This window comes from Prionailurus viverrinus, chromosome A3 (assembly GCF_022837055.1).
Source record: "Prionailurus viverrinus isolate Anna chromosome A3, UM_Priviv_1.0, whole genome shotgun sequence".
In the NCBI taxonomy this organism is placed as follows: domain Eukaryota; kingdom Metazoa; phylum Chordata; class Mammalia; order Carnivora; family Felidae; genus Prionailurus; species Prionailurus viverrinus.
This window is the reverse complement of record NC_062563.1, coordinates 39,092,989-39,119,501: the sequence shown is the minus strand read 5'-3', so window position 1 is coordinate 39,119,501 and position 26,513 is coordinate 39,092,989. Positions and strand designations below refer to the sequence as shown.

General features: G+C 36.9%; 1 protein-coding gene across 11 annotated transcripts in view; it reads left to right on the top strand.

The window, feature by feature from the left end:
• Window positions 1-26,513, top strand: part of TASP1 (taspase 1) — a 280,411-nt gene that overhangs the window by 160,696 nt on the left and 93,202 nt on the right. For 7 of the 11 annotated variants that reach the window (XR_007150907.1, XM_047852763.1, XM_047852759.1 and 4 more), the window contains one exon: window positions 1,597-1,707. Coding sequence is in view for 7 of the 11 variants with exons in the window: in XM_047852763.1 (XP_047708719.1) it covers window positions 1,597-1,707 (111 nt within the window). In the remaining 4 variants the exon portion in view is untranslated. Of the gene's footprint in view, window positions 1-1,011; window positions 1,054-1,596; window positions 1,708-26,513 lie in introns of all 11 variants that reach the window. The other 4 variants (XR_007150904.1, XR_007150905.1, XR_007150906.1 and 1 more) reach the window with 1 other exon arrangement.

Genomic DNA, 26,513 nt, shown 5'->3' with positions numbered 1-26,513 from the left:
AACGCGGGGCTCGAACTCACAAACTGTGAGATCATGACCTGAGCTAAAGTGGGACGCTCAACCGACTGCGCCACCCAGGCACCCCTAAGTCTCTTCCTTCTTTTGTGTGTTAGAAAAGCCAATTATGTCTCCTCTTCTGAAAGTAATGCCTTATGAAGTCATGTAGTGCCCAGGGTCTGGCGCTTTACGGAGTGTCTCTGGTGTATGCTGTGTGTGCTGTGCTCTTGTAGTTTAGCTGCTCTGTCCTCTAGGCCAGTCATTTGCAGAGGCTCTCCTTGCCTACTATGGTCAGTATTTGGTCCCTGGCCTGAATGTGATGAATTTTAACTAGGTGTGCTCTGGTCTGTCTGTGAAATGAGATCTGACACCAGCTCCACCAAAACTGAGGCCCGGCAGAACTCTGGTCAGGAGATGTGGTATGGGCAGGAGTTTCTGTTGGTCTTCTGGGTAGGAGTAGGGAGTGGCTGTCACACTGGGACTTAGGCAAGCTTGACTGAAAAGGGCAGTACCGCCAGAGCAAAGGTGTGTGGGACTTGGTGTAAGCAAGTTAGGCAGCCAGTGTCCATGCTGATCTGCTTCCCTCAGGATTTTATTTTATTTTTTAAAAGATGGGAAGCATAAGGTCTTATGTATCTACTCTTGTCTTTTGGGTAAGAGGACATTTATATTTTAATTAATGCAGCTGAAAAAGCATTTCAAAGGGCACTTAGTATTTTTTTAAAAAGACTTATCCCTCCAGTGTTATCAAAGTAATTTTTAATATTTTGTATATCTAAGAAAAAAATCAGTCTCCTCAGAAATCTTTTATTTGAACTTATCAACCTGTAATGTAAATTAAATTTCCTTTGTCTTAACTTTGGCAGACAGTTTCTAATCTTAACAGGTAGAAAATTGAAATAGAATTCTAGGCAGTGCTTCCTATTGCCATCATGTCTACCCTTTTTTAGTGTGTCTGAATGGTCCAAGTTTACTCCAGGGATTTAAAATGCATTCTTTGTTTTACAATTACAGAGAGTATTCACCTGTGAAGGCTATGTAAGTTACTATTATAAGGTGAGAAAGGTGCTATTTTATTAAGTCCACTTTACAGCTGTTGATGTGACATTTTATCGAAAGGTAGGTAGAGGGAGATGCAGGTTGTTGCTTGCTGTTTAGATTTCTCCCATGCCCCCAGGTATGTGGGGTGCCAGAGGCAAAATAGTAGACTCAGGCCACTTGTATCTAAACAAATAACGAAATGTAAAACAATTTTTTGTAGTTACCCAATAATGGAAATAAGACAGAGCCCTAGGAGATTCCTAGGCAGAGAATTTGAATTCCTTCCTGTATTATGTAAATCATTCCTATGAAAAAGGGGTTTTCTTTTATTTTTCTCTGTTTCCTTTTGACATTAGACAGTTGTTTCTTTATTTTCTGCTGAATCTTATTACTAAAATCCCAGATTGTTCATAGAAGTCATTTCATCCATCACTGAATTATTCTGCAACACAACCACTTCTTAAGTAGTACATAAGGGTGTTTTAGTGCTAAGAGGATAAGAAGGATGTTTATAGCATTGTTTTTCCTCAACTGTTTTTGGTTTCCTTGGATTTCTAGGATGTGGGGAGCATCTTGTGCGTACCATACTGGCTAGAGAATGTTCACATGCTTTACAAGCTGAAGATGCTCACCAAGCACTGTTGGAGACTATGCAAAACAAGTTTATCAGTAAGTATAACATTAAAAAATTATGTTCTTCTAAATATAGATTGATTTACTGAGCTACAAACTAGTTGGATACCTTATTTGTGCCATGAGATCTAGCTCCAGTCCCTAGGATAGACTTAGACCTTCAATTAATGCTGGTCATAGAGATCTGGTATACCAGATACCCACTAATGCATGAAATTTGCCATATAACTGATCTAATGCCCAAGCTATGAGACATTATCTAGGATTAGAGGGGTATACACAGTAGCATAAAATCCTACTAAAACAAAATTCAAGGAACAATATCCTTTAAAAGTTTTATAGTACACTTTGATTCTTTTTTTAGTTAGTGTTATATTAATGAATCTGGGGCTGCCATGTGCAGTTGTATAAGGTTGAGTTGAAATCCTTCCTGGGCTCCACTTGCCAAGCTGTGTAACCAAATGTGAAGCTGCATCAGTTTGGAGGAAAGGGTGCCTTTTTCTGTAGAAAGGTTTTGTATAGCCTAACAGTGGCTGTATCTATAACTGTTACATTGGTTTAAAACTATCTGATTTAGTCTGATTTTCCCATCATGTAACATTGAGCTTACCACCATGGAAAGAGTAGTGAAGTTGTATAAGATGTATAAAGTACAGTTAAAAATAAGTTAGGGTAATAACCATGAATAAATTAGAGAAAGCGTATTATAGGGTTAGTCTGGGAGGTTGTATCTTTACTTGGAGAATTAAGACAGAGTATAATAAGATGCTAATTATGTGATAAGGACAACACAGACAAAAGTCACAGAAGGCCTTAAAATCTCAGTATAAGAGTTCACATTTGACCTGATATAAAGGAGAGAATCCTTATTTGTTTCTAAGTTGACAAGTAAAATGGTATCTTGGGGGAGGGCTTATAAACTGTATCTAAGATTGTCCAAGACCATCTCTGTAGGCAAGAGACATTAGGACCTGAAAATGGTCCAAGGGATGAAGAGGATGGAAGAAATGGAGAAAGTGGAAATATTGATAGACTCAGATTTTGAGACTAGGTGGATGTAGCCCTCTGGATCAAATCAGGACATAGAAACATTAATATTAGGTTAATCAGGGGAAGTTTAACATAAAGATTTGTTAACTATGTTGAAAGTGTAACTATAATATATAAAGAAACTCTATGTTGTACTCTAGAGAGTGTTCAAGGAAGGACATACTTGTAAAGGGTATAGATCTTGATGAAGAAGGTATGGTTTGGCCGCCAGGTAGCAGAGAAGAGAAGTTCACTGGTTTGACCAGGCTGGGACTAGTATGGAGTTGCTGAGAAAACAATAGGCCACTCTCTAGAATGCATATAGAGAGCAGATATCAGTACCCATTGGCTGGGTGTGTAGTGGGAGCCTGGTACCAGTGGGGCAGGGACACAGAGGATTTCAGAGTCCACCAGGCCACAGAGGGCTTACAGAGGGACTGACTACTTGGTATTTGACCCTCTGGGCCACAGGGGCTACATGCAGACTATGCAGGGTCTTGCCAGTGGAGTCTTGTGCAGCTGCAGGGGGCCTATTGCTAAGCCCAGGCTTAGATGTTAAAGTCACCCACCCACACTGTCTTCACACCCACACTGTCTCTCTTCCCCAGCCCATGCTGGATATTGCAGGAAGGGTGCCTATTGTAACTGTTTATCTTCTCTAGTTCAGCTGAATGTCTGAATCCTTGCCTTCATTCTGTTAGTTCCTTCCATATAAGCCTAGTCTCTTTATACATGTCATTTTATATTTGTTTGCCACTTTTCCCTCTCTACTGGATAGCATCGGGATTCAATGGACCTTCTTTGTCATTGGGAGGGACCATCTGCTTCATAGTCACTCTGTTCCCAATGTTGGCTTGTACTGAGATAGGACTTGCTGTCCACTTCCTTACGGGTTGCTGGCTACTATTGCTACTAAATTCACTGTGGTGTCCTTGGTATTTTTGTAGTCATTGACTTCTTCTGTACACACAGCATCCACTTACAGTAGATGCTAGTGTTAGTAGAATCAGATGATAGGAAACTTCTTGGAATAGTCAGTGAGAATGTCAAGTCCTCACGGCCTAAGTATATCAGGCTAGTTTTTTGTTTGTTTGTTTTGTTCTGTTTTGTTTTGTTTTACTTTACTCCTAGAGCATCTTACTGGCCTGAGGGAATGGGGAACTTTTCTATGTGGCTTTCTGTGTCTTGAGGCCCCCTCTATTCTTGGATCCTTCAGATCTAGCTAGGGCTTTTTTATTTGTCTCCTCTTTTTCCTCTACCCTTACCAGCTTGGAAGGAGGGACAGAAGCCTATACCAGTGATCAAGTCTTTTCTTCTGGTTTTCCCACAAATGTCCAGTGTGTCCAGTCATACCCCGACCCCAGTGCTACCTTTAGGGTACTGGTGGGGAACTCCAAACTATTTATTTTGCCAAATTTTAGGCTTTACCTGCTCAAATCATATTTCATTCTAGAGCTGTCTGTACTTAGAATTTATGAAAGTCCACTTAGAAGCTCAAAGGATAAAACTTAATATCAGCTATGTAAATACACAACTGATGGGATCAATGGAAGTTTCTGGGGATGGAGATAAAACTATATTTCATTATTGTACAGGCCTTTAGTAGGTATTGTGCTCTATTAGGAAAGATTTTTAGGGCAGAGAGAGAAAGAAAAACAGATTATGGACAGGAAAGAATTGGATATATCTGAAGGAAGAACAGAGTGAATAACTATAGGAAAAGAATTCAGTATAAAGAGATTTTGTACACATGCTTTCTTACAGTTATTTGAACTGAGGTTATGAAGATATAAGGAATGGTATTAATTGTATGCATGCTAGCAATAATTGCTTGATAGCAAAATGTGAGCTGAGGAATGAGTTAGGGACAGGTCTTTGAGGTCTGCCTCTCATGGTTTTTCTGAAAAAGGTTGATTACATTTATGTCACTATATCATCAAAGAATCAGACTTTGGTATTATTGGTCTTTTGTTGTAACAATTACCAACTGTTGATTGCTGTTTTTAAAGGAAACCAAATTTTTGACCTTAATAACACATATAATTTATATAATCTGATATTTGTTACCCAGCTATATTAGAAGCATTCTTAGAACATTAGTGGGAAAGAATAGTAAGAGGTGAAAACTGGATGCTCAGGAGAAGTTAACTTCCTGGAACCAATGGTGGATGTGGAACTATGGCATGTGGCAACTTTCTGAAGCACTTTACTGAGTCTAAAACCACAGATTAACCAGCTGGTTGTACCTTTGCAGATTTAGGTCCATGCTAAGGAGTTCCTGAATTCCACTCTGTTCTCTTCTGTTGCTTGTCCTCTCCTTTTTTCTAGCTTTTTGCAGCTACTCAAGAGAGTTGGACTGCAGTCTGTCATTCCGCCACTGGATTCCATGACCTAATACATATTGAACCCCATCTTAAAAATTCCAGACTCATGGAAAGGTGTAAGAAACTTCAGAGCCCACCTGTTTATTTAATAGTTGAAGAAAAGTTTCCAAGTTTAATGACTTGTCCATGTCACTTAGTCAGTGTGTATACTTTCTGTAAGATCACACTGCCTTTTTTTTTTTTTTTTGTTTTTTTGTTTTTAAATAAAATGAATGGGAAATAACAGAAGGAGAATGTTCTGGTGGTTAGCAGAGTTGGGTTCTACTCTCAACTCTGTGTCTGACTCACTGGATGTAACAAGTTACTTAAGCTGTTTTGTTTTCTTAAAAAAAAAAACAAAAATAATGTTAGGCAAGAGACAGTTTCTAAATTCCTTTACATGCTAAGTTCTATGAATTCTCTACTGCATTCAACCTGAAAATGTGAAATTCTTTTTAATCAGGTGATTTGGAAATGGGATTAGAAAATGCAAATTTTCCAGAACCACTTGGGAATTTTCAGGAACCACAGATGATATTTATAAAGTAGGTAGAATGAAATAAACAGAGTTTACCAGAGGCCTGGACAAGGAGCAAGGAGGTTGGGTTCTTTCTTCTTTTAACAGTGATGAAATTCGTTTTTTGTTATAGGACAAGTCTCTTTGTTCTCAGTTTCCTCATGTGTAAAATGAGGGGCCAGAAAGTCCCTTCTAGCTCCAAAATTCTATTTGATCCTTGGTTTGTTTACAGGCCAATCTAAACTATTTGTGTGGACATACAGTTGTAAATCAAATTGCTCCTTAATTGAAGCTATGAATTAAAATTGTTAATGGTGGATTTTAAATTCGTATTTGAAGTAATTTGGTTGAAATCCTTCTGACAGTGACTGCGACAAGCTAGCAAATACTTTTCTTGGTTTTATGGAAAGACACTACTGTATTCTTCCTTTCTTGCTTCCTTTGCTTTTTCTTTAAAAAAGCATTTGCATAGATAATATATCTAGAGATTCTCATTGCAGTGGATACATAGAAAAATTTTAGATAATAATCAAGACAGATACCCATTTCCCATTTACTCTAAGTCCCATTGCTTTTGCCAGAAAGAACCACTACTGACAATTTGGTATGTGTCTTTATAGTATATTCTTTTTGTCCATGCACACACCTCTCTCTATCTTTCATCATTTATAACAATTATAGAAGAGATTTCTAATATATTGTTTTGCAAAATACTTTTCACTTAACATACCTTGATACTTTTAATGTGTCACTATGCATAGATTTATAGCTGCATATCCCATATCATAATTTATCCGTTTCCCTACTGAGAGAGATTCATGTTGTCTGTAATTTTTAAACATTTTTTAATGTTTATTTATTTTTTGAGAGACAGAGAAAGAGCATGAGTGGGGGAGGGGCAAAGAGAGAGGGAGACACAGAATCTGAAGCAGGCTCCAGGCTCTGAGCTGTCAGCACAGAGCCCGACGCGGGGCTCGAACTCACGAACTGCGAGATCATGGCCTGAGCTGAACAGGCTCCAGGCTCTGAGCTGTCAGCACAGAGCCCAATGCAGGGCTCAAACTCACAGACTGTGAGATCATGACCTGATCTGAAGACAGATGTTTAACCGACTAAGCCACCAAGGTGCCCCATCTTGTATTTAAAAATGGTTCCTTTTCTCCTGTTTCTGCTGGAAACAAGAAGGGATTTTTCTGAGGTCTTCACTACTGTGAAAACTTGGTAGAGCTCCAGGAGTTAAAACTCACAAAAGTGTCATCCCATTCCTCACCCCACAAGTTTTTAACTCACCAGCTTGTCCACACTGAGACTCTAGTAGTTCTTCAAAAAGAGTTCTGGTTTTCCACTAGTTGTGTGGAGGTTTCTCTTCATGACTTTGCATTCTGATAAGTTGGGATTCTCTGTATCTGACTGTCTCTATTTTGGGGGGCAGTAGTTTACCTTGTAACCTCACTTTTCTGACGGATCTAAGAAGAGTTGTTGATTTTTCATTTGTTGTTAGGATGGAGTAGCAACTTCCAAGCTCCTTACATACTGGACTGTAAATTGGAAGTCTCCTTCACACTCTTTTCAAATGGTTATTATCAATTTTACGAAAATATTCAAGGGTTTCCTGGGTGGCTCAGTTGGTTGAGCGTTTGACTCTTGATTTTGGTTCAGGTCATGATCCCAGGGTTGTGGGATTGAGCTCCACACTCAACATGGAGCTTGTTTAAGATTCTCTCTCCCCCTTCTGTTCTACCCCAGTTATGTGTTCTCTTTATCTCTCTCAAATCAATCAATCAATCAATCAATCCAAAATCATGGATAAAAAGATAGCTTCCAGTTTTGAGTCATCTTTTCTTGATGAGTGAGGTTGAGCAACTTTTCACATATAATTTGGCCTTTTGTATTAATATGTGAATTATCTGCTCATAGTTCTTGACCATTTTTCTGTTGTACTGTTTGAATGATTTTCTTTTAATTGATGTTTAACTTTTATTAATAGTAAAATTACCTAAAATGAAATTTTTTTAAATGGCATAGCAGTAACCATCTCTTCAGAATTTTAAAATGACCTTGTTTTTTTTTTGAGTGGTGATAATGTTTGATATCTGTGACCTTCTGCAGAAATAAGGTATTGTTTTAAAGTAATTTTACACTTATGATTAAGTAATTTGTTTTCATGTATTTTTTCTAGGCAGTGACTTATTATTTTCTATTTTTTGTAATTTGTAATAAACTCTGAAATTATCTTAAATGTAGGGCTCTTTTAAAATCTACTTTTGAGGGGCACCTGGGTGGCTCAGTCGGTTAAGCAACCGACTTCGGCTCAGGTCATGATCATACAGTTCGTTAGTTCGAGCCCCGCATCGGGCTCTGTGCTGACAGCTCAGAGCCTGGAGCCTGCTTTGGATTCTGTGTCTTCCTCTCTCTCTGCCCTTCCCCTGCTTGCACTCTATCTCTCTCTCTCTCTCTGTCAGGAAATGAATAAACATTAAAACAAATTTAAAAATCTCCTTTTGATAAATGAGACTTCAATGTGATAGAATGGAGTGAAATTGAAAGACATTTTGAAGACTGAACTGTTTTTGTTTCTACTTGCATTACCATTTGTCAAGATCCAGAGCTTTGGTTTGACTTAATATAGGAACATGAAAGAGAATAACCAATTCATGCATTTTTAAAAAAACCACTGTTTGTGTAACATACAAAACCCATAAAAATGGGTACTATAAAAATAGTGCTTTAATAATACTTCATGCTAACCAGCTGATAATAGACCAAATGCTTAGTTAACTAGGGAAAAGAAATAAATAGGTTTCCTTTTTAGTTGTGCTTTTTAAGTGATTACACACACACACACACACACACTTAAAAGCTCTTACAATGATTCAGATGTGACTTTTCCTATTCATGGTTATTTTTGAATGAACTTGGTTTCATGAATTATTCTTTTTTTCCATGCAAACTGTGGCTGTATGTGTGGTATGTGAACTTCAAGGAGGCATTATAGCTTCTTGCCCAATTCTTAACAAGTAATGTCCCAGTACATTTTTTCGTTAGTTCTGCTCGCTACCAAAAATAGTAGTTGATCAAATGTTATCTGTAAAACTCAAATTTCCCTTTTCTTCTCTTTAGCTTTCTACGCTATTAGTATTATCAACCAACAGTCTCTGTGACCATTGTTGAAAAATACTGTGCAGTATACAGTATTATTATTTAAAAAGTGGTTTTCACTGTATGTTATTTTATACATTTGGGGGATATTCTTACACTGTTATGACATCATAGGTTTATTGTCAAATGCAGAATGCCATCTACAATTGAGTTGAAGGGAGTCCCCTCTTGTGATTTTTCTGCCAAATTGAGAAGTTGTATTTGATAAATGTTTTCTTGTAATGACAAAATTTTTAACTAAAACCCTAATAATTCATGAGCATTAGCTTCCATAGGAAGAACAAAAGTACAATGTCAGTACATATTTTAACCTCTTCCTGAGATCAACTATGTTTCATGAATTTCTTTATAATTTAAAAAACTTTAAAAACATGCTGTTCTCTTTTTGAAACACTAAAATCTTTTTCTTTTGTACCATTCTGAAGCCTACTCTTTTTATCTATTAAAAAATCAAATGTGTTTTTCCTTTATTATCAGAAATGATGTGATGCTTAGTCTGTTGTACTCACATGTCCAAGTTGCAAAATAAGGAAAACAATAAATTAGGCAAATTCCAAAGCATGATTCATCACTAATCCTTGGGCCCTATACATTTATACTTTCAGAATTTTTAACATCTTTTTATTAAGCAAATATTCATTGAAATCCATTTAATGTACTTTGTTGGCTAGTGCAAGAGGTTTAGAGATAAATAAAACAGATTTGTGGGCGCCTGGGTGACCCGGTCGGTTAAGCATCTGAATTTGGCTCAGGTCATGATCTTGTGGTTCATGTGTTCAAGCCCTGCATTGGGCTCTGTGCTGACAGCTCAGAGCCTGGAGCCTGCTTTGGATTCTGTTGTCTCCCTCTCTCTCTGCCCCTTCCCAACTCATGTGCGTGTGCTCTCTCTCTCTCTCTCTCAAATAAATAAACATAAAAAAAAATTAAAGGAAAAACAGATTTGCTATCAAGGAGCTTGCATTGTAGGTGAAGAAAAAAAGCAAATGCATAATAATAAAATGTAAGATGCAATAAGTGCCACACTAAAGTTCAGGAAATATAGGCCCTCCTGTTCCTGGCAATTTCATGAAATAGAAACTCTGGAACCTTCTGATTACAAATAATCCAACAGTGCTGGGCAAAATACTAACTGAAAAGGAATCATACTTTCAAGTGAACAGAACAGAATTTTCGTTTAAGGTGGTCCTGGATACATGAAGCTCTCTGGGCTTAATGAAAGAAAATTTAAATCTTTCCTGAAAGAATGTTCTTTCAAGTCAAATCTTAAAATACTCCTCAAATATGAATCCAAAGTATAATCTTAAATTGCAATGCAACACTTTACATAAAGAGAGTTACCATGAGAGAATATATGTCAATAGAAACTGTAACTAGATTACCAAAGATGTTACATATTAGAATTGCTAGTTATAAAATATGAAATAAGTATGTGGTAGACATTAACTTGTTTAAAGCTTTTATTTTAATTCCTGTTATTAAATATACAGTGTTATATTAGTTTCAGGTGTACAATATAGTGATTCAACACTTCCATGCAACACACAATGCTCATCACAAGCGTACTCCTTAATTCCCCCACCCCCCTCCCCCTCTGGTAACCATCAGTTTGTTCTCTATAATTAAAAATCTGTTTCTTGATTTGTCTCTCTCTCTCTCTTTCTTTCCTCCTTTTGCTGTTTGCTTTGTTCTTTAAATTCCACATATGACAGAAATCATATGGTGTTTTTCTTTCTGTCTTATTTTGCTTAGGGTTATACTTTCTAATTGATGTCATTGCAAATGGAATGATACCACTTTTTTATGGCTGAATAATATTCCATGGTGTATATGTACCACATCTTCTTTATCCATTCATCAATGTATGGATACTTGGACTGCTTCCATAATTTGGCTATTGTAAATAATGCTGAAATAAACATAGGGGTGTGTGTATCCCGTTGAATTCATGTTTTTGTATTCTTTGGGAAAATACCCAGTACTGCGATTGCTGGATCATAGGGTAGTTCTGTTTTTAATTTTGTGAAGAACCTCCATACTGTTTTCCCCAGATAGCTGTTCCAGTTGTGATTCCCATCAACAGTACACAATTGTTCCTTTTTCTCCACATCCTTGCCAGGGTGAGCACCTGGGTGGCTCAGTCGGTTAAGCATCTGACTTCAACTCAGTTCATGATCCCATGGTTTGTGAGTTTGAGCCCCATGTCAGGCTCTGCACTGATGGTGTGGAGTTTGCCTGGGGTTCTCTCTCTCCCTCTCTCTGCCCCTCCCTCCCTCCCCGCCCCCCCCCACACACAATAAAGAAATAAACTTTAAAAACAAAGCAAAACCAAAAAGAGTCTCTTGTGGTTTGTTCCCTCTTTCCTCCTTTTCCCCCTTCCCCTAAGTCCATCTGTTTTATTTCTTAAATTCCACATATGAGTGAGATCATATGATATTTATCTTTCTCTGACTGACTTATTTCACTTAGCATAATACATTCTAGTTCCGTCCATGCTGTTGCAAATAGCAAGATTTCATTCTTTTTGATGGCTGCATAATATTACACGGTAGTGTGTGTACACATATACATCTTCTTTCTTCAGTCGATGGACATTTGGGCTCTTTCCATAATTTGGCTATTGTTGATAGCGCTGTAATAAACATTGGGGGGTGCATGTGCCTTTTTGAATCAGCATTTTTGTATCCTTTGGATAAATACCTGGTTAGTGTATTTGTTAGGTTATAGGGTAGTTCTATTTTTAATTTTTTGAGGAACCTCCATACTGTTTTCCAGAGTAACTGCACTGGTTTGCATTCCCACCAGCAGTGCAGAAGTGTTCCCATTTCTCCATGTTCTTGCCACCGTCTGTCATTTACTGAGTTGTTAATTTTAGCCATTCTGACAGGTGTGAGGTCGTATCTTGTTGTGGTTTTGATTTGTACTTCCCTGATGATGAGTGATGTTGAGCATCTTTTCGTGTGTCTGTTAGCTATCTGGATGTCTTCTTTGGAAAAGTGTCTGTTCATATCTTCCGCCCATTTCTTCACTGGATTATTTGTTTTTTGGGTGTTGAGTTTGATAAGTTCTTTATAGATTTTGGATACTAACCCATTATCTGATATGTCATTTGCAGATATCTTCTCCCATTCTAAAGGTTGCCTTTTAGCTTTGTTAATTGTTTCTTTCACTATGCAGAAGCTTTTTATCTTGATGAAGTCCCAAAAGTTCATTTTTGCTTTGTTTCCCTTGCCTCTGGTGTTGTTTCTAGTAAGAAGATGCTCCGGCCGAGGTCAAAGAGATTACTGCCTGTGTTCTCCTCTAGGATTTTGATGGTTTCCTGTCTCACATTTAGGTCTTTCATCCATCTTTAATTATTTTTGTGTATGGTATAAGAAAGTGCTCCAGTTTCATTCTTTTATGTGTTGCTGTTCAGTTTTCCTAAACATTTTGTTGATGAAACTATCTTTATTCTATTGGATATTTTCCTGCTTTGTAGAAGATTAGTTGACCATATAGTTGTAGGTCCATTTTTTTTTGGTTTTCTATTCTTTCCATTGATCTAAGTGTCTGTTTTTGTGCCAGAGCCATATTGTCTTGATCACCATAGCTTTGTAATACGGCTTGAAATCTGGAATCGTGATGCCTCCAGTTTTCTTTTTCTTTTTCAGAATTGGTTTGGCTATTCAGGGTCTTTTGTGATTCCATACATATTTTAGGATTGTTGTTCTAGTTGTGCAAAAAAATGCTAGTGGTATTTTGGTAGGAATTGCATTAAATGTGCAGATTGCTTTGGGTGATATAGACATGTTAACAATGTTTGTTCTTCTAATTCATGAGCATGTGGAATGCTTTTCTATTTCTTTGAGACCTCTTCAGTTTCTTTCATAAGTGTTCTATAGTTTTCAGAGCACAGATCTTTTACCTCTTTGTTAGATTTATTCCAAGGTATCTGATGGGTTTTGGTGCAATTGCAACTGGGATTGATTCCTTGATTTATTTTTCTGCTGCTTCACTATTGGTGTATAGAAATGCAGCACATTTCTGCATATTGAATTTGTGTCCTGTGAGTTTGCTAAATTCATGTATTAGTTCTAGCAATTTTTTGGTGGATCTTTCAGGTTTTCTACATAGATTGTCATGTTGTCTGCAAATAGTGAAAGTTTCATTTCTTCTTTGCTGATTTGGATGTCTTTTATTTTGTCTTGTTGTCTGATTTCTGAGGCTAAGATTTCCAGTACTATGTTAAATAATAGTGGTGACAGTGGACATCCCTGTCTTGTTCCTGACCGTAGGGTCATCCCCATTGAGGATGATATTAGCTATGGGGTTTTTGTGTATGGTCTTTGTGATGCTGAGGTATGTTCCATCCAGCCCTACTTTGTTGAGGTTTTTTGTTAAGAATGGATGCTGTGTTTTGTCAAACACTTTTTCTGCATCATTGACAGGATCCTGTGATTCTTATCCTTTCTTTTAATAATGTGGTGTATCATCATGTTGATTGATTTGCAAATACTGAACTAACCCTGCAGGCCAGGAATAAATTCTGCTTGATTATGGTGAATAATTCTTTTAATGTTGAATTCCATTTGCTAGTATTTTGTTGAGAACTTTTGCCTCCATGTTCATCAGGGATATTGGCCTGTAATTCTTCTTTTTAGTGGGGTCTTTGGTTTTGGAATCAAGGTAGTGCTGGCTTTGTAGAATGCGTTTTGAAGTATTCTTTCCATTTCTAATTTTTGAAACAGTTTGAGAGGAAAGGGTATTAACTCTTCTTTAAATATCAGGTAGAATTTCCCTGGAAAGCCTTCTGGCCCAGGACTCTTGTTTGTTGGGAGATTCTTGATTACTGATTCACTTTCTTTGCTGGTTATGGAATTGTTCAGATTTTCTATTTCTTCCTGTTTCAGTTTGGTAGCTTATAAATTTGTAGAAATGTGTCCATTTCTTCCAGATTGCCCAGTTTGTTGGCGTATAATTTTTCATAGTATTCTCTTATAATAGTTTGTATTTCTGTGGTGTTGGTTATGATCTCTCCTCTTTCATTCATGATTTTTATCTATTTGGGTCCTTTTTCTTTTTGTTAAGTCTGGCTAGGGGTTTATCAATTTTAATACATTCAGCTCTTAGTTTTGTTGATCTGTTCTACTGTTTTGTTTGTTTATATATTTATTTCTGCTCTAATCTTAATTATTTCCCATCTTTTGCTGGCTTTAGGCTTTATTGGCTGTTCCTTTTCTAGCTACTTTAGGCATACGGTTAGGTTGTGTATTTGAGACCTTTCTTGCTTCTTGAGATAGACCTATATTGCAATGTACTTCCCTCTTAAGACTGCCTTTGCTGCATCCCATGCATCTTCATGTTGTGTTTTCATTTTGGACTGTTGTGTTTTCAAAATTCCTTTAATTTCCTTGTTAACCCGTTCTTTCTTTAGTATAATGTTCTTTAACATCCATATATTTGAGGTCTTTCCAAATTTTTTCTTGTGGTTTACTTCAAGTTTAATGGCCTTGTAGTCTGAAAATATACATGGTCTGATCTCAGTCTTTTTCTACTTGTTGAGGGCTGATTTGTGACCCAGTATGTGATCTATTGTGGAGAATGTCCCATGTACACTTGAGAAGAATGTGTATTCTGCTGCTTTAGGATGAAATGTTCTGAATATATCTGTTAGGTCCATCTGGTCTAGTGTGTCATTCAGAGTCATTGTTTCCTTGTTGATTTTCTGCTTAGATGATCTGCACATTTCCCTGGGATGCTAAAGCCCCCTACTATTCTTGTATTATTATCAATGAGTTTCTTTATGTTTGTGATTAATTGATTTATATATTTGGGTTCTTCCACATGGGGGCATAAATATTTATAATCGTTAGATCTTGATGGATAGACCCCTTAATTATGATATAATGCCCTTCTTCATCTCCTGTAAAAGACTTTGGTTTAAAATCTCATTTGTCTGGGATAAAGAAATTGTGGTTTATATACACAATGGAGTACTACGTGGCAATGAGAAAGAATGAAATAGGGCCCTTTGTAGCAACATGGATGGAACTGGAGAGTGTGATGCTAAGTGAAATAAGCCATACAGAGAAAGACAGATACCATATGTTTTCACTCTTAGGTGGATCCTGAGAAACTTAACAGAAACCCATGGGGGAGGGGAAGGAAAAAAAAAAAAAAAGAGGTTAGAGTGGGAGAGAGCCAAAGCATAAGAGACTGTTAAAAACTGAGAACAAACTGAGGGTTGATGGGTGGTGGAAGGGAGGGGAGGGTGGGTGATGGGTATTGAGGAGGGCACCTGTTGGGATGAGCACTGGGTGTTGTATGGAAACCAATTTGACAATAAATTTCCTATATTGAAAAAAAATAAAATAAAATCTCATTTGTCTGATATAAGTATGGCTGCTCCAGCTTTCTTTTCACTTCCATTAGCATGATAGATGGTTTTCCATACCTTCACTTTGAATCTGCAGGTGTCTTTAGTTCTAAACTGAGACCCTTTTAGGCAGCATATAGATGGATCTTGTTTTTGTTTTTGTTTTTTTAAAATTCATTCTGATACCCTGTGTCTTTTGATTGGAGCATTTAGTCCATTTACATTCAGTGATTATTGAAATATATAAATTTAGTGCCATTGTGTTACTTGTAGAGTTGGTGTTTCTGGTGATGTTCTCTGGTCCTTTCTAGTCTTAGTTGCTTTTGGTCTTTTTTCTCCCTTCAAAGAGCCCCCCTTAAAATTTCTTGCAGAGCTGGTTTAGTGGTCACAAACTCCTTTAGCTTTTGTTTGGGAAATTCTTTATCTCTCCTTCTATTCTGAATGACAGCCTTGATGGGTAAGGAATTCTTGGATGCATATTTTTCTCATTCATCACGTTGAATATACCTCTTTTAGCCTGCTAGGTTTCTGTGTACACATCTGCTGCTCTTCTTATTGGTCTTTCATTGTAGGTTAAGGACTTTTTTTCATTATCATTCCTTGTCTGTATATTTTGTGAATTTAGCTATGATATGCCTTGACAACGTATGGCTTTTGTTGAATTTAATTGGAGTTCTCTGTGCTTCTTGGATTTTGATGTCTGTGTCCTTTCCCATATTAGGGAAGTCTCAGCTATAATTTGTTCAGATAAACCTCCTGGCCCCTGTTCTCTCTCTTTTTCTTCTGGACTCCTATGATACAAATGTTATTCCATTTTAGTAAGTTGTTGAATGCCCTAGGTCTGCCTTTGTGATCCATTAGCTTTCTTTCCCTCTTCTTTTCACTTTCATTATTTTCCATATTCTTATCTTCTGTATCACTGATTCACACCCTGCTTTGTCCATCCTGATTTTTATGGCCTCCATTTGGGTTTGCATCTTGGTTATAGCATTTTAATTTTGGCCTGACTTGATTTTAATTCTTTTATCCCCACAGAAGGGGATCCTCTCACGTCTTCTGTTTCTTATAAGTCCAGCTAGTATCCTTAAGAAGTTGTTTTAAATTCTAGTTCAGATACCTTATGAAAATAAAAAATTAAAAAATATATATAATTTATAAAAATAAAATTAAAAAAACAAAAGAAAGAATTGATAAAATAAGAAAATAAATGAAGAAATAATGTTAAAAAAATAAAGAATAAAAGTAAAAGGGAAGCTAGATCCTATTTCCCCTAGAGTGAAGCTTTGTAGCACTCTGTGATCTGTAGACTTAGTGTGAGTGAGTTGTTTGTGCTGGTCTTCTGTGGGAGAGGCCTTTTTCACGAATCTTAGGTGGATTTGCCCTAGTGGAGATGCACTTTAGGGTGCAGGGAGGTGGGTCTTGGTATAAGTGGCTCTGGTCTCCAGAAGGTGGTGCTGTTTGCTCCCTGTAGGCTTTCAGTGCTAATGGTCAGGACAAATATGGTGGCACCCCACTCTCTAGCCCAGGAAGTGAAATTTCGTGCCCCCCACTCTTTATGGAACCCTCACAGAAGGGCAATCAGTCACCCCTCTTGTGTCCCCAGTTGTGGTCACATCACTGCATTCACCCTGACTTTGTCCAAGCTTTTTTATCTCAGGTACATGACTAAATTTCAAAACTCAAAATTTTAGGGACTACTGCTGGACGGACCCTCACTGTTCCTCTGGGACAGGGTCTCCTGGAACTTTTGCTGCTTGTCACCCATGCAAAGAATGCTGTGGTATAATCATGGTTCAGAGTTTATGGCAAAACAAAGCAGAAAGCCAGCACCCCAGCTCCCTGCCCCCAGCAGGAGTCCTACTCCTGTGTTTGGGAACAGTGCAGCACATTAGCACCACCCGTTCTTGTGTCCCAGAGGACTCTCCGTCCTCACTGTCACTCCTGGGACTCCACCCTGCTTTGCCACCTGAGCATCTTTAAGCCAGGCTCTCCCTTCATGGCAGCAGACTTCTAAAAAATTCAAATTATGTGCTCCACTGAACATAATACTTGTGGTTGCCTCATAAAGCAGGCTACCTCTCCATTGCCGTATCCACAGTTATATCTCCCCCAAGTCAACTCTGCTCCTCCTACCTTCCATAACATGGTTGCTTTTCTACTTACAGACTTGCAGTTTTTGTTCTCTCATCTCTGATTGATTTCTTGGGTGTTGAGAATGATTTGATAGCTATCTGGCTGTGTTTGAGGGAGGAGACAAGCTTAGGGTCCTCCTATCCCCTGCCATCTTAACTCCTCCTCTTATATGTTCTTTATACATTTTGGATACTAACCCTTTATTGGATATGTCATTTGTAAATATCTCCTCCCATTCTGTAGGTTGTCTTTCAGTTTTGCTGATTGTTTCCTTTGCTATTCAGAAACCTTTTATTCTGATATAGTCCCAATAGTTTATTTTTGCTTTTGTTTCCCTTGCCTCAGGAGACATATCTAGAAAAAAGTTCCTACAGCTAATGTCAGAGAGGGTATTGCCAATGTTCTCCTCTAGGACTTTGATGGTTTCAGGACTCACACTTAGGTCTTTAGTCCATTTTGAGTTTATTTTTGTGTTTGGTGTAAGAAAGTGGTCCCGTTTCTTTCTCTTGAATGTTACTGTCCAGTTTTTCCAGTACCATTTGTTGAAGAGAATGTCTTTTTCACATTGGGTATAGTTTCCTGCTTTGTAAAAGATTAATTGACCATATAGTTTTGGTTCCATTCCTGGGTTTTCTCTTCTGTTCCATTGATCTAAACGTCTGTTTTTGTCCCAGTCCCATACTGTTTTGATTACTACATCATTGTAATATAACTTAATATCCAGAATTGTGATGCCTTTACTTTTCTTTTTCAGGATTGCTTTCGCTATTCAGGGTCTTTTGTAGTTCCATACAAATTTTAGAATTGTGTTCTAGTTCTGTAAAACATGCTCTTGGTATTTGATAGGGATTGCATTAAATCTGTAGATTGCTTTGGGTAATATAGACATTTTAATGATATGTGTTCTTTCAGTCTATGGGCATGGAATGTCTTTTCATTCCTTTGTATCATCTTTAATTTCGTTCATCATCTTTCATCAGTGTTTTATAGTTTTCAGAGTATAGGTCTTTCACCTCCTTGGTTAGATTTTTCCTGAGTATCTTATTATTTTTGATATAGTTGTAAATGGGATTGTTTTCTTAATTTCTTTCTGTTGCTTCATTATTGGTGCACAGAAATGCAACAGATTTCTGCACATTAATTCTATATCCTGTGACTTTACCGAATTCTTTTATTAGTTCTAGAAGTTCTTTGATAGAGTCACTGAGTTTTCTATATATAGTATCATGCTCTCTGCAAATAGTGAAAGTTTTACTTCTTCCTTACCAATTTGGACACCTTTAATTCTTTCCTCTTGTCTGGTTGCTGTGGCTAGGAGTTCCAGTACGACGTTGAATAAAAGTGGTGAAAATGGCCATCTTTGTCTTGTTCCTTATCTTACATGGAAACTTTCAGTTTTTGAACATTGAGTAAGATGTTAGCTGTGGGTTTCTCATATATGGTTTTTGTAATGTTGAGGTATATTCCCTCTAATCCTACTTTGTTGAGGGTTTCTTTTTTTTAATCATGAATGGATGTGGTACTTTGTGAAAAGCATTTTCTGAGTCTGTTGAAATGATCATATGGTTATTATCCTTTTTCTTATTGATGTAATGCATCACATTGATTGATTTGCAAATATTGAACCACTTTTGCATTCCAGGAATAAATGCCACTTGATCGTGGTGAATGATTCTTTTGATGTATCGTTGCATTTGGCTGGTATTTTGTAGAGGATTTTTGTATCTATGTTCATCAATGATATTGGCCTGCAGTTCTATTTTTTAGTGGTGTTTTGATCTGGTTTTGGTATCAGGGTAATGCTGGCTTCATGGAATGAATGTAAATTTTCCTTCCTTTTCTATTTTTTGGAATATTTTAGGAAGAATGGTATTAACTCTTCTTTCTATGTTTGGTGGAGTTTGCCTGTGAAGCCATCTGGTCCTGGACTTAGAGTTTTTGGGAATTTTTTGATTACTGATTCAGTTTCTTTGGTGGTTATTGGTCTGTTCAAATTTTCTATTTCTTCCTCATTCAGTTTTGGTAGTTTATATGTTCCTAAGAATTTATTGGTTTCTTCTACATTGTCCAATTTGTTGATATATAGTTTTCCTAATATTCTCTTACAACTGTTTTAATTTCTGTGGTGTTGGTTGTTATTTCTCCTCTCTCATTTGTGATTTTATTTATTTGGGCCATTTCTCTTTTCTTCCTGGTAAGTTTGGCTAGAGGTTTATTCATCTTATCAAAAAAACAGCTCTTTTTTTTTTTTTTAATAATTTATTGTCAAGTTAGCTAACATACAGTGTGTACAGTATAGTCTTGACTTCAGGAGTAGATTCCCATGATTCGTCGCTTACATACAACACCCAGTGCTCATCCCAATAAGTGCCCTCCTCAATGCCCATCTCCCATTTTCCCTTTCCCCCAGCCCCCCACCCCCACAACCCTAAGTTTGTTCTCTGTATTTAAGAGTCTTTTATGGTTTGCCTCCTGCTTGTAACTTATTTTTCCTTCCCTTCCCCTATGGTCTTCTGTTAAGTTTCTCAAATTCCACATATGAGTGAAAACATGATATCTGTCTTTTTCCTGACTGACTTATTTCACTTAGCATAATACATTTCATTGATTTGTTCTATTATTTTAGTTTTTTATATAATTTATTTCTGCTCTAATCTTTATTATTTCCTTCCTTCTGCTGCTTTTTTTTTTTTTTTTTTTTTTTTAATTTTTTTTTTTTCAACGTTTATTTATTTTTGGGACAGAGAGAGACAGAGCATGAACGGGGGAGGAGCAGAGAGAGAGGGAGACACAGAATTGGAAACAGGCTCCAGGCTCTGAGCCATCAGCCCAGAGCCTGACGCGGGGCTCGAACTCACGGGCCGCGAGATCGTGACCTGGCTGAAGTCGGACGCTTAACCGACTGCGCCACCCAGGCGCCCCTCCTTCTGCTGCTTTAAGGTTTTGTTTGTTCTTATTTTCTAGCTCCTTTACTTGTAAGGTTAGGTTGTCAATCAGATTTTTCTTGCCTTTTGAGGTGGGCCTGAATTGCTATAAACTTCCCTCTTAGAACTGCTTTTGTTGCATACAAATGTTTTGGAATCCTGTGTTTTCATTTTCATTTGTTTCCATATACTTTGACTCTTTCATCATGCAGTAGCATATTATTTAACCTCCCATATATCTGCGGTCTTTCCAGATTTTTTCTTGTGGTTGACTTCTAGTTTCATAAATGTTGTAGTCAGAAGAGATGCATGATATGACTTCAGTCTTCTTAAATTTATTGAGGATTGTTTTGCTAGTATCTGATCTATTCTGCAGAATATTCCATGTGCACTGAAGACAATGTGTATTCTGCTGTATTAGGATGCAATGTTCTGAATATATCTGCTAAATCCATCTGATCTTGTGTGTCATTTAAAGCTATTGTTTCCTTGTTTATTTTCTGTTTAGATGATTTGTCCATTGATGTAAGTGGGGTGTGAAAGTCCCCTACTATTTTTGTATTATTATCGATTAGTTCTTTTATATTTGTTACTGTTTTATGTATTTGGTGCATAAATATTTACAATTGTTATATCTTCTTGTTGGATTGCCCCTTTAGTATTATATAGTGTCCTTCTATGTCTCTTATTAATAGTCTTTGTTTGAAAGTCTATTTTGTCCCTTATAAATAACAATATAAATATATTGCTAGTCCAGCTTTTTTTTCACATTCATTTTCATAATTGATGTTTCTCCATCTCCTCACTTTCAATCTGCAGGTGGCTTTAGGTCTAAAATGAGTCTCTTGTAAGCAGCATATAGACGGGTCTTGTTTTTATCCATTGTGTCATGCTATGTCTTTTGATTGGTGCATTTAGCCCATTTACATTCAAAGTAACTATTGACAGATATGTATTTACTGTCATTTTATTATTTGTTTTGTGTTTCTAAAGATTTTCTCTGATTCTTTCTTGTCTTTCTGTCTTTCATGACTTGCTGATTTTCTTTACTGATATTTTGGATTTATTTCTCTTTATTCTTGCATATTTATTGGTGATTTTTGATATATGGTTACCATTAGGTTTGTATATATCTTCTGCATATAATAGTCTGTGTTAAGTTGGTTATTTTTTAAGGTTTTTTTTAGTTAAGTTAGTTATTTTTTAAGAACCCATTTTTTACTTCTCTTGTTTTAGTTATGTGTTTTTATATTACCTTGACTGATTTTTTACAGAAATACTCATTTTTACTGCTTTTGTGTTTCCTACCTCTATACTCTCTTTTGGTCTCTCCTTTCCACTTAAAGAGTCCCCTTTAATATTTCTTTCAGGGTTGGGTTAGTGATTGAACTCCTTTAGTGTTGTTTGTCTGGGAAACTCTCTATCTCTCCTTTTATTCCGAATGATAGCATTGACAGTATTCTTGGCTGTAGATTTTCATGTTCAGCACTGAATATGTCATGCCACTCCCTTCTGGCTTGGAAAGTTTCTGCTGAAAAATCTCCTGCTATACCCTTATGGGTTTTCCCTTGTAAGTTACTATTTTCTTTTCTTTTTTTGTTTATTTTTCTTTTTTTTTTAATTTTTTTAAATTAAAATTTTTTTTTATTTTTCCAAATTTTTATTTAAATTCCATCTGGCCAATACACAGTGTAACATTAATTTCAGGTAAAGAATTTAGTGTTTCATCACTTACATACAACACACAATGCTCATCAGAACAAGTTCTCTCCTTAATAACTATCACCTATTTAACTGATCCCACCAACCTACTTCCCTGCCAGCAATCATTAGTTTGTTCTCTACAGTTAAGAGTCCATTTCTTGGTTTCCCTCTCTCTTTTTTATTCCTCCATGTTCATTTGTTTTGTTTCTTAAATCCCACATATGTGCAAGATCATATGGTATTTGATTTTGTCTGGATTATTTCTCTCAATGTAGTACTCTCTAGCTCCATCCACATTGTTGCAAATGGAAAGAATACACTCTTTTTTATGTATGAGTTATATTCCATTGTATATATTTATATATACCATATTTGCTTGATCCATTCATTAGTCGATGGACATTTGGACTCTTTCCATAATTTGGCTCTTGTTGATTATTCTGCTATAACATTGTGGTGCATGTATCCCTTTGAATCAGTATTTTTGTGTCATTTGAGTGAATACCTAGTAGTGAAATTGCTGGGTTGTAGGGTAGTTTTATTTTTAACTTTTTGAAGAACCTCCATACTGTTCTGCAGAGTGGCTGCACCAGTTTGCATTCCTACCACCAGTGTAAAGGGTTCTCCTTTCTCTACATTCTCACTGACACCTATTATTTCCTGTGTTGTTAATTTTAGCCTTTCTAACTGGTGTGAGCTGATATCTCATTGTAGTTTTGATTTGTATTTCCCTGATGCTAAGAGATGTTGAGCATCTTTTTCATGTCAGTTGCGTATTTGGATGGCTTCTTTGGAAAAATGTCTATTCATGTCTTCTGCTTATTTTTAAACTGGATTATGTGTGTGTGTATGTGTGTTGAGCTTTATAAGTTATTTCTATATTTTGAATACTAACCCTTTATCAGATATGTCATTTACAAATATCTTCTCTGATTCCATAGGTTGCCTTTTAGTTGTGAATATTTTCTTCATTGTGCAGAAGCTTTTTATTTTGATGTAGTCCCAATAGTATTTCCCTTTCTTCAGGAGGCATATCAAGTAAGAAATTGCTACAGCTGGTATCAAGGAGGTTACTGCCTGTGTTCTCCTCTAGGATTTTTATGATTTCAGGTCTCACATTATGTGTTTAATCCATCTTGAATTTCTTTTCGTGTATGGTGTCAGAACATGGTCCAGTTTAATTCTTTTATGTGTTGTTGTCCAGTTTTCCCACATCATTTGTTGAAGAGACTTTTTATCATTGGATATTCTTTCCTGCTTTGTCAAAGATTAATTGACCATATAGTTGTGGTTCCATTTCTGGGTTTTCTATTGTGTTCCATTGATCTTTGTGCCAATACAATACTGTTTGATCACTACAGCTTTGTAATGTAACTTGATGTTTGGAATTGTGATGCTACAGCTTTGCTTTTGTTTTTCAAGATTCCTATGGCTACTCGGGATCTTTGTGGTTCCACACAGATTTTATGATTGTTCTATTTCTGTGAAAAATAATGTTAGTATAGGGCTTACATGGAATGTGTACATTGTTTTGGGTAATACAGATATTATTTGTTCTTAAAATCCTGGAGCATGGATTATTTTTCCATTTTTTTATGTCAACTTCAATTTCCTTCATCGGTGTTTTATAGTTTTCAGAGTACAGAATTTTTACCTCTTCGGTTAGGTTTATTCCTAGGTATCGTATGAGTTGGTGCATTTGTAAATGGGATTGATCCCTTGATTTCTGTTTCTGCTGTTTCATTATCAGTGTATAGAAATGCAGCAGAGTTCTGTTCATTGACTTGGTGTCCTGCAACTTAACTGAGTTCATGGATCTGTTCTAGCAATTTTTTGGGGGGAATCTTCTGGGATGTGTACATATATATGTATGTATGTACATACATATGTGTGTATATATATATATATATATATACATATACATATACATATATGTATATAGTCATCTGAAATTTAAGTTGCTGTCTTCTTTTGTCTTAGTGATTGAAAAATTTTTCTCTTTGTCACTATATTTTGCCTTTAATTACAATATTTCTTGGTCTGAATCTGCTTTTGTTGCTTTTGATGAGAGTTCTTTATGCTTTCTCTATATGAATATCTATTTCCTTCCCCAGATTAAGAAAGTTTTCAGCTATTATTTCTTCAAATAAATTTTTCTTCCCCCTTTTCTCTTTTTTCTTCTGAGACTCCTATAATAGGAATGTTATTAACATTTGATGGAGTCACTGAGTTCCTGAAGTCTACTCTTATTTTGCATAATTCTTTTTTCTTTCTTTTTTTTTTTTCAGCTTGAATACTTTCCATTACTCTGTCTTCCAGGTCACTAATTCATTCCCTGCTTCTTCCATCCTGCTATTCATTCCATCAAGTGTATTTCTTTATTTTTTTAAAAAAAATTTAAATGTTTTATTTATTTTAAGAGACAGAGAGAGAGAGAGAGAGAGAGAGAGAGAGACAAAGTATGAGCGGGGGGAGGGGCAGAGAGAGAAGGAGACACAGAATCCAAAGCAGGCTCCAGGCTCTGAGCTGTCAGCACAGATCCTGATGCAGGGCTCAAATTCATGAACTGAAGGATCATGACCTGAGCTGAAGCTGGATGCTGAAACGACTGAGCCACCCAGGAGCCCCCATCAAGTGTATTTCTCGTCTTGTTTATTACACCCTTTTTCCTTACTGTGTTATTCCTTATGTTTGTGTTAAGGGTCTCACTCATGTCTTCCACTCTTTTGTCAAGTCCAGTGAGTATCTTTATGATTATTACTTTAAATTCTCTATCAGGCATGTTATATATATATCTGTTTTGCTTAGATCTCTGGCTGGCTGTGGCCTTGTTCTGTTCTTTTATTTGGGATAGTTTTTGTGTTGTTGTTGTTGTTGTTGTTGTTGTTGTTGTTATTTTGTCTTCTCATTTTGTCTTATGTCTCTGTGCCTGTTTCTCTGTATTGGGAAAGTTAGGTATGTCTCCTATTCTTAAGGTTAATGACCTTATGAAGAAGGGTTCCTGAAGTGCCCTGCCATGTGGTATCTCCTGTTTTCCAGGGCCTGTTGCTTTCAGGAGTGTCTCTAGTGTGTGTTATGTATGCTCTCTTGTTTTGTCTTGGCCACTTTATCCTTCAGCCAGTGGTCTGCGGAGACTCTCTTTTCTGTTGTGGGCAGTGTTTCATCCCTGGTCTGAATGTGGCATGTTTTTACTAGGTGTGTTCTGGTTTGTGAAATGAGACCTGTCACTGCTGTCACCAGAATGAAGGCCCTGAAAAATTCCCCTGTTGGGAAATTTGGTGTTGGCAGGGGTTTGGACTAGTTTTCTGGGGTAGGGTGTCTGCCCTGCTAGGACTGAGGCAAGCATGACTAAGTGGGGAGGTTCCACTGGTGCCTGGGTGTGTGGGGCTTGGTGTAAGCAAGTTAGGTAGCAAATGTTGGTGCTGCGTTGCTTCCCACAGGTGGCCCTGTACTTATGCCGAGGGACACAGGAGGGAAATGGCACCTGCCAATTCCTTTGTTTCTGGAGGGGTCTGTATGTGAATGCTGTCTCTCTTGGACACTCTGTGAGATGAGCAAATAGCCTCCCCATGTCCATCAAGAGATTACTGCATGACAGTGAAAATGAGTGCATTACAGCTATACACTGAAGTATAGATGAACCTTAAAATCATAATACTAACAAAATGCAGTTTGCAGATGGCTGCAGTGAGTATGCCGCCATTAATAGGACTTTGCAAAACCAAGCACTATTTAATTATAAATCCACATACTGTAAAACTATACAGGAGATGAGCAAGTTATTGACAAGTAGTTCAGGGTAATTTCCCTTGGGAGGGAGGACCGGGGGAGTCTCCATAGTATTAAGAGTGTTAGATTTTTTCTATTTGTTGAGTAGATTAATGCATATTGTTCTTTTAATATGCCTTGTAAATTATGTTATATTGTTCCTTTTATAATTAAAGCTCTTAAATATGACAAAGTAGGAAGGGCAAAGGAGTTCAAAAGAAGCAGATAAGAGATGTCATATCTGGTAGACTGAGGAAAGTGTCATGAATGAGTCGTTTTTAGGAGGGAAAATCTTGGACTTGTTTAGTGAATAGCAAGTAGTCTGATTTAAAAGTGTACAGAATATATTAAAGACAGTGTTGTAATTACAAGTGAAAAACAAAGCAACAATTGGATTTACTGTAGTGTTGACCACATAAGGCTTTTGTAATAAAGTGCAATACTAGCATGTTGGATAGATTGGAGGAAGAAGGCCCTGGAAGTGAAGGCCATTGCAATTATAGAAGCAGAATTTTATTGGATAGAGAGGAGAGTCAGGTATCAGACACTCTCCACGAGAGACTCTCTGGGGCTTAATGGCTGGTTGACTATGATAGTTGCAGTAAAAAAGGAATTGTAACTAGAGTGACTTGAAATTACATGTCAATAAGAGATTATGAGAACGTCATTTATCGAGCATTGGACATGTGGAGAAAATGGGGTTGAGTTTGACCATGTTAGCACAGAGGTATTTATAAGCAAGATAGTCACTTGGACTTTCAAGCCTGAGCTTGAAAGGGAAGTTGAGACTTTAGAATTGAGTGGAAAGTTGAGACTTTATGGTATCTTCCATGGAATGTATGATGCAGCTGAGGAGGCCAGATCTGCTTGCATGTCATTTCCTCAGAGAGGTT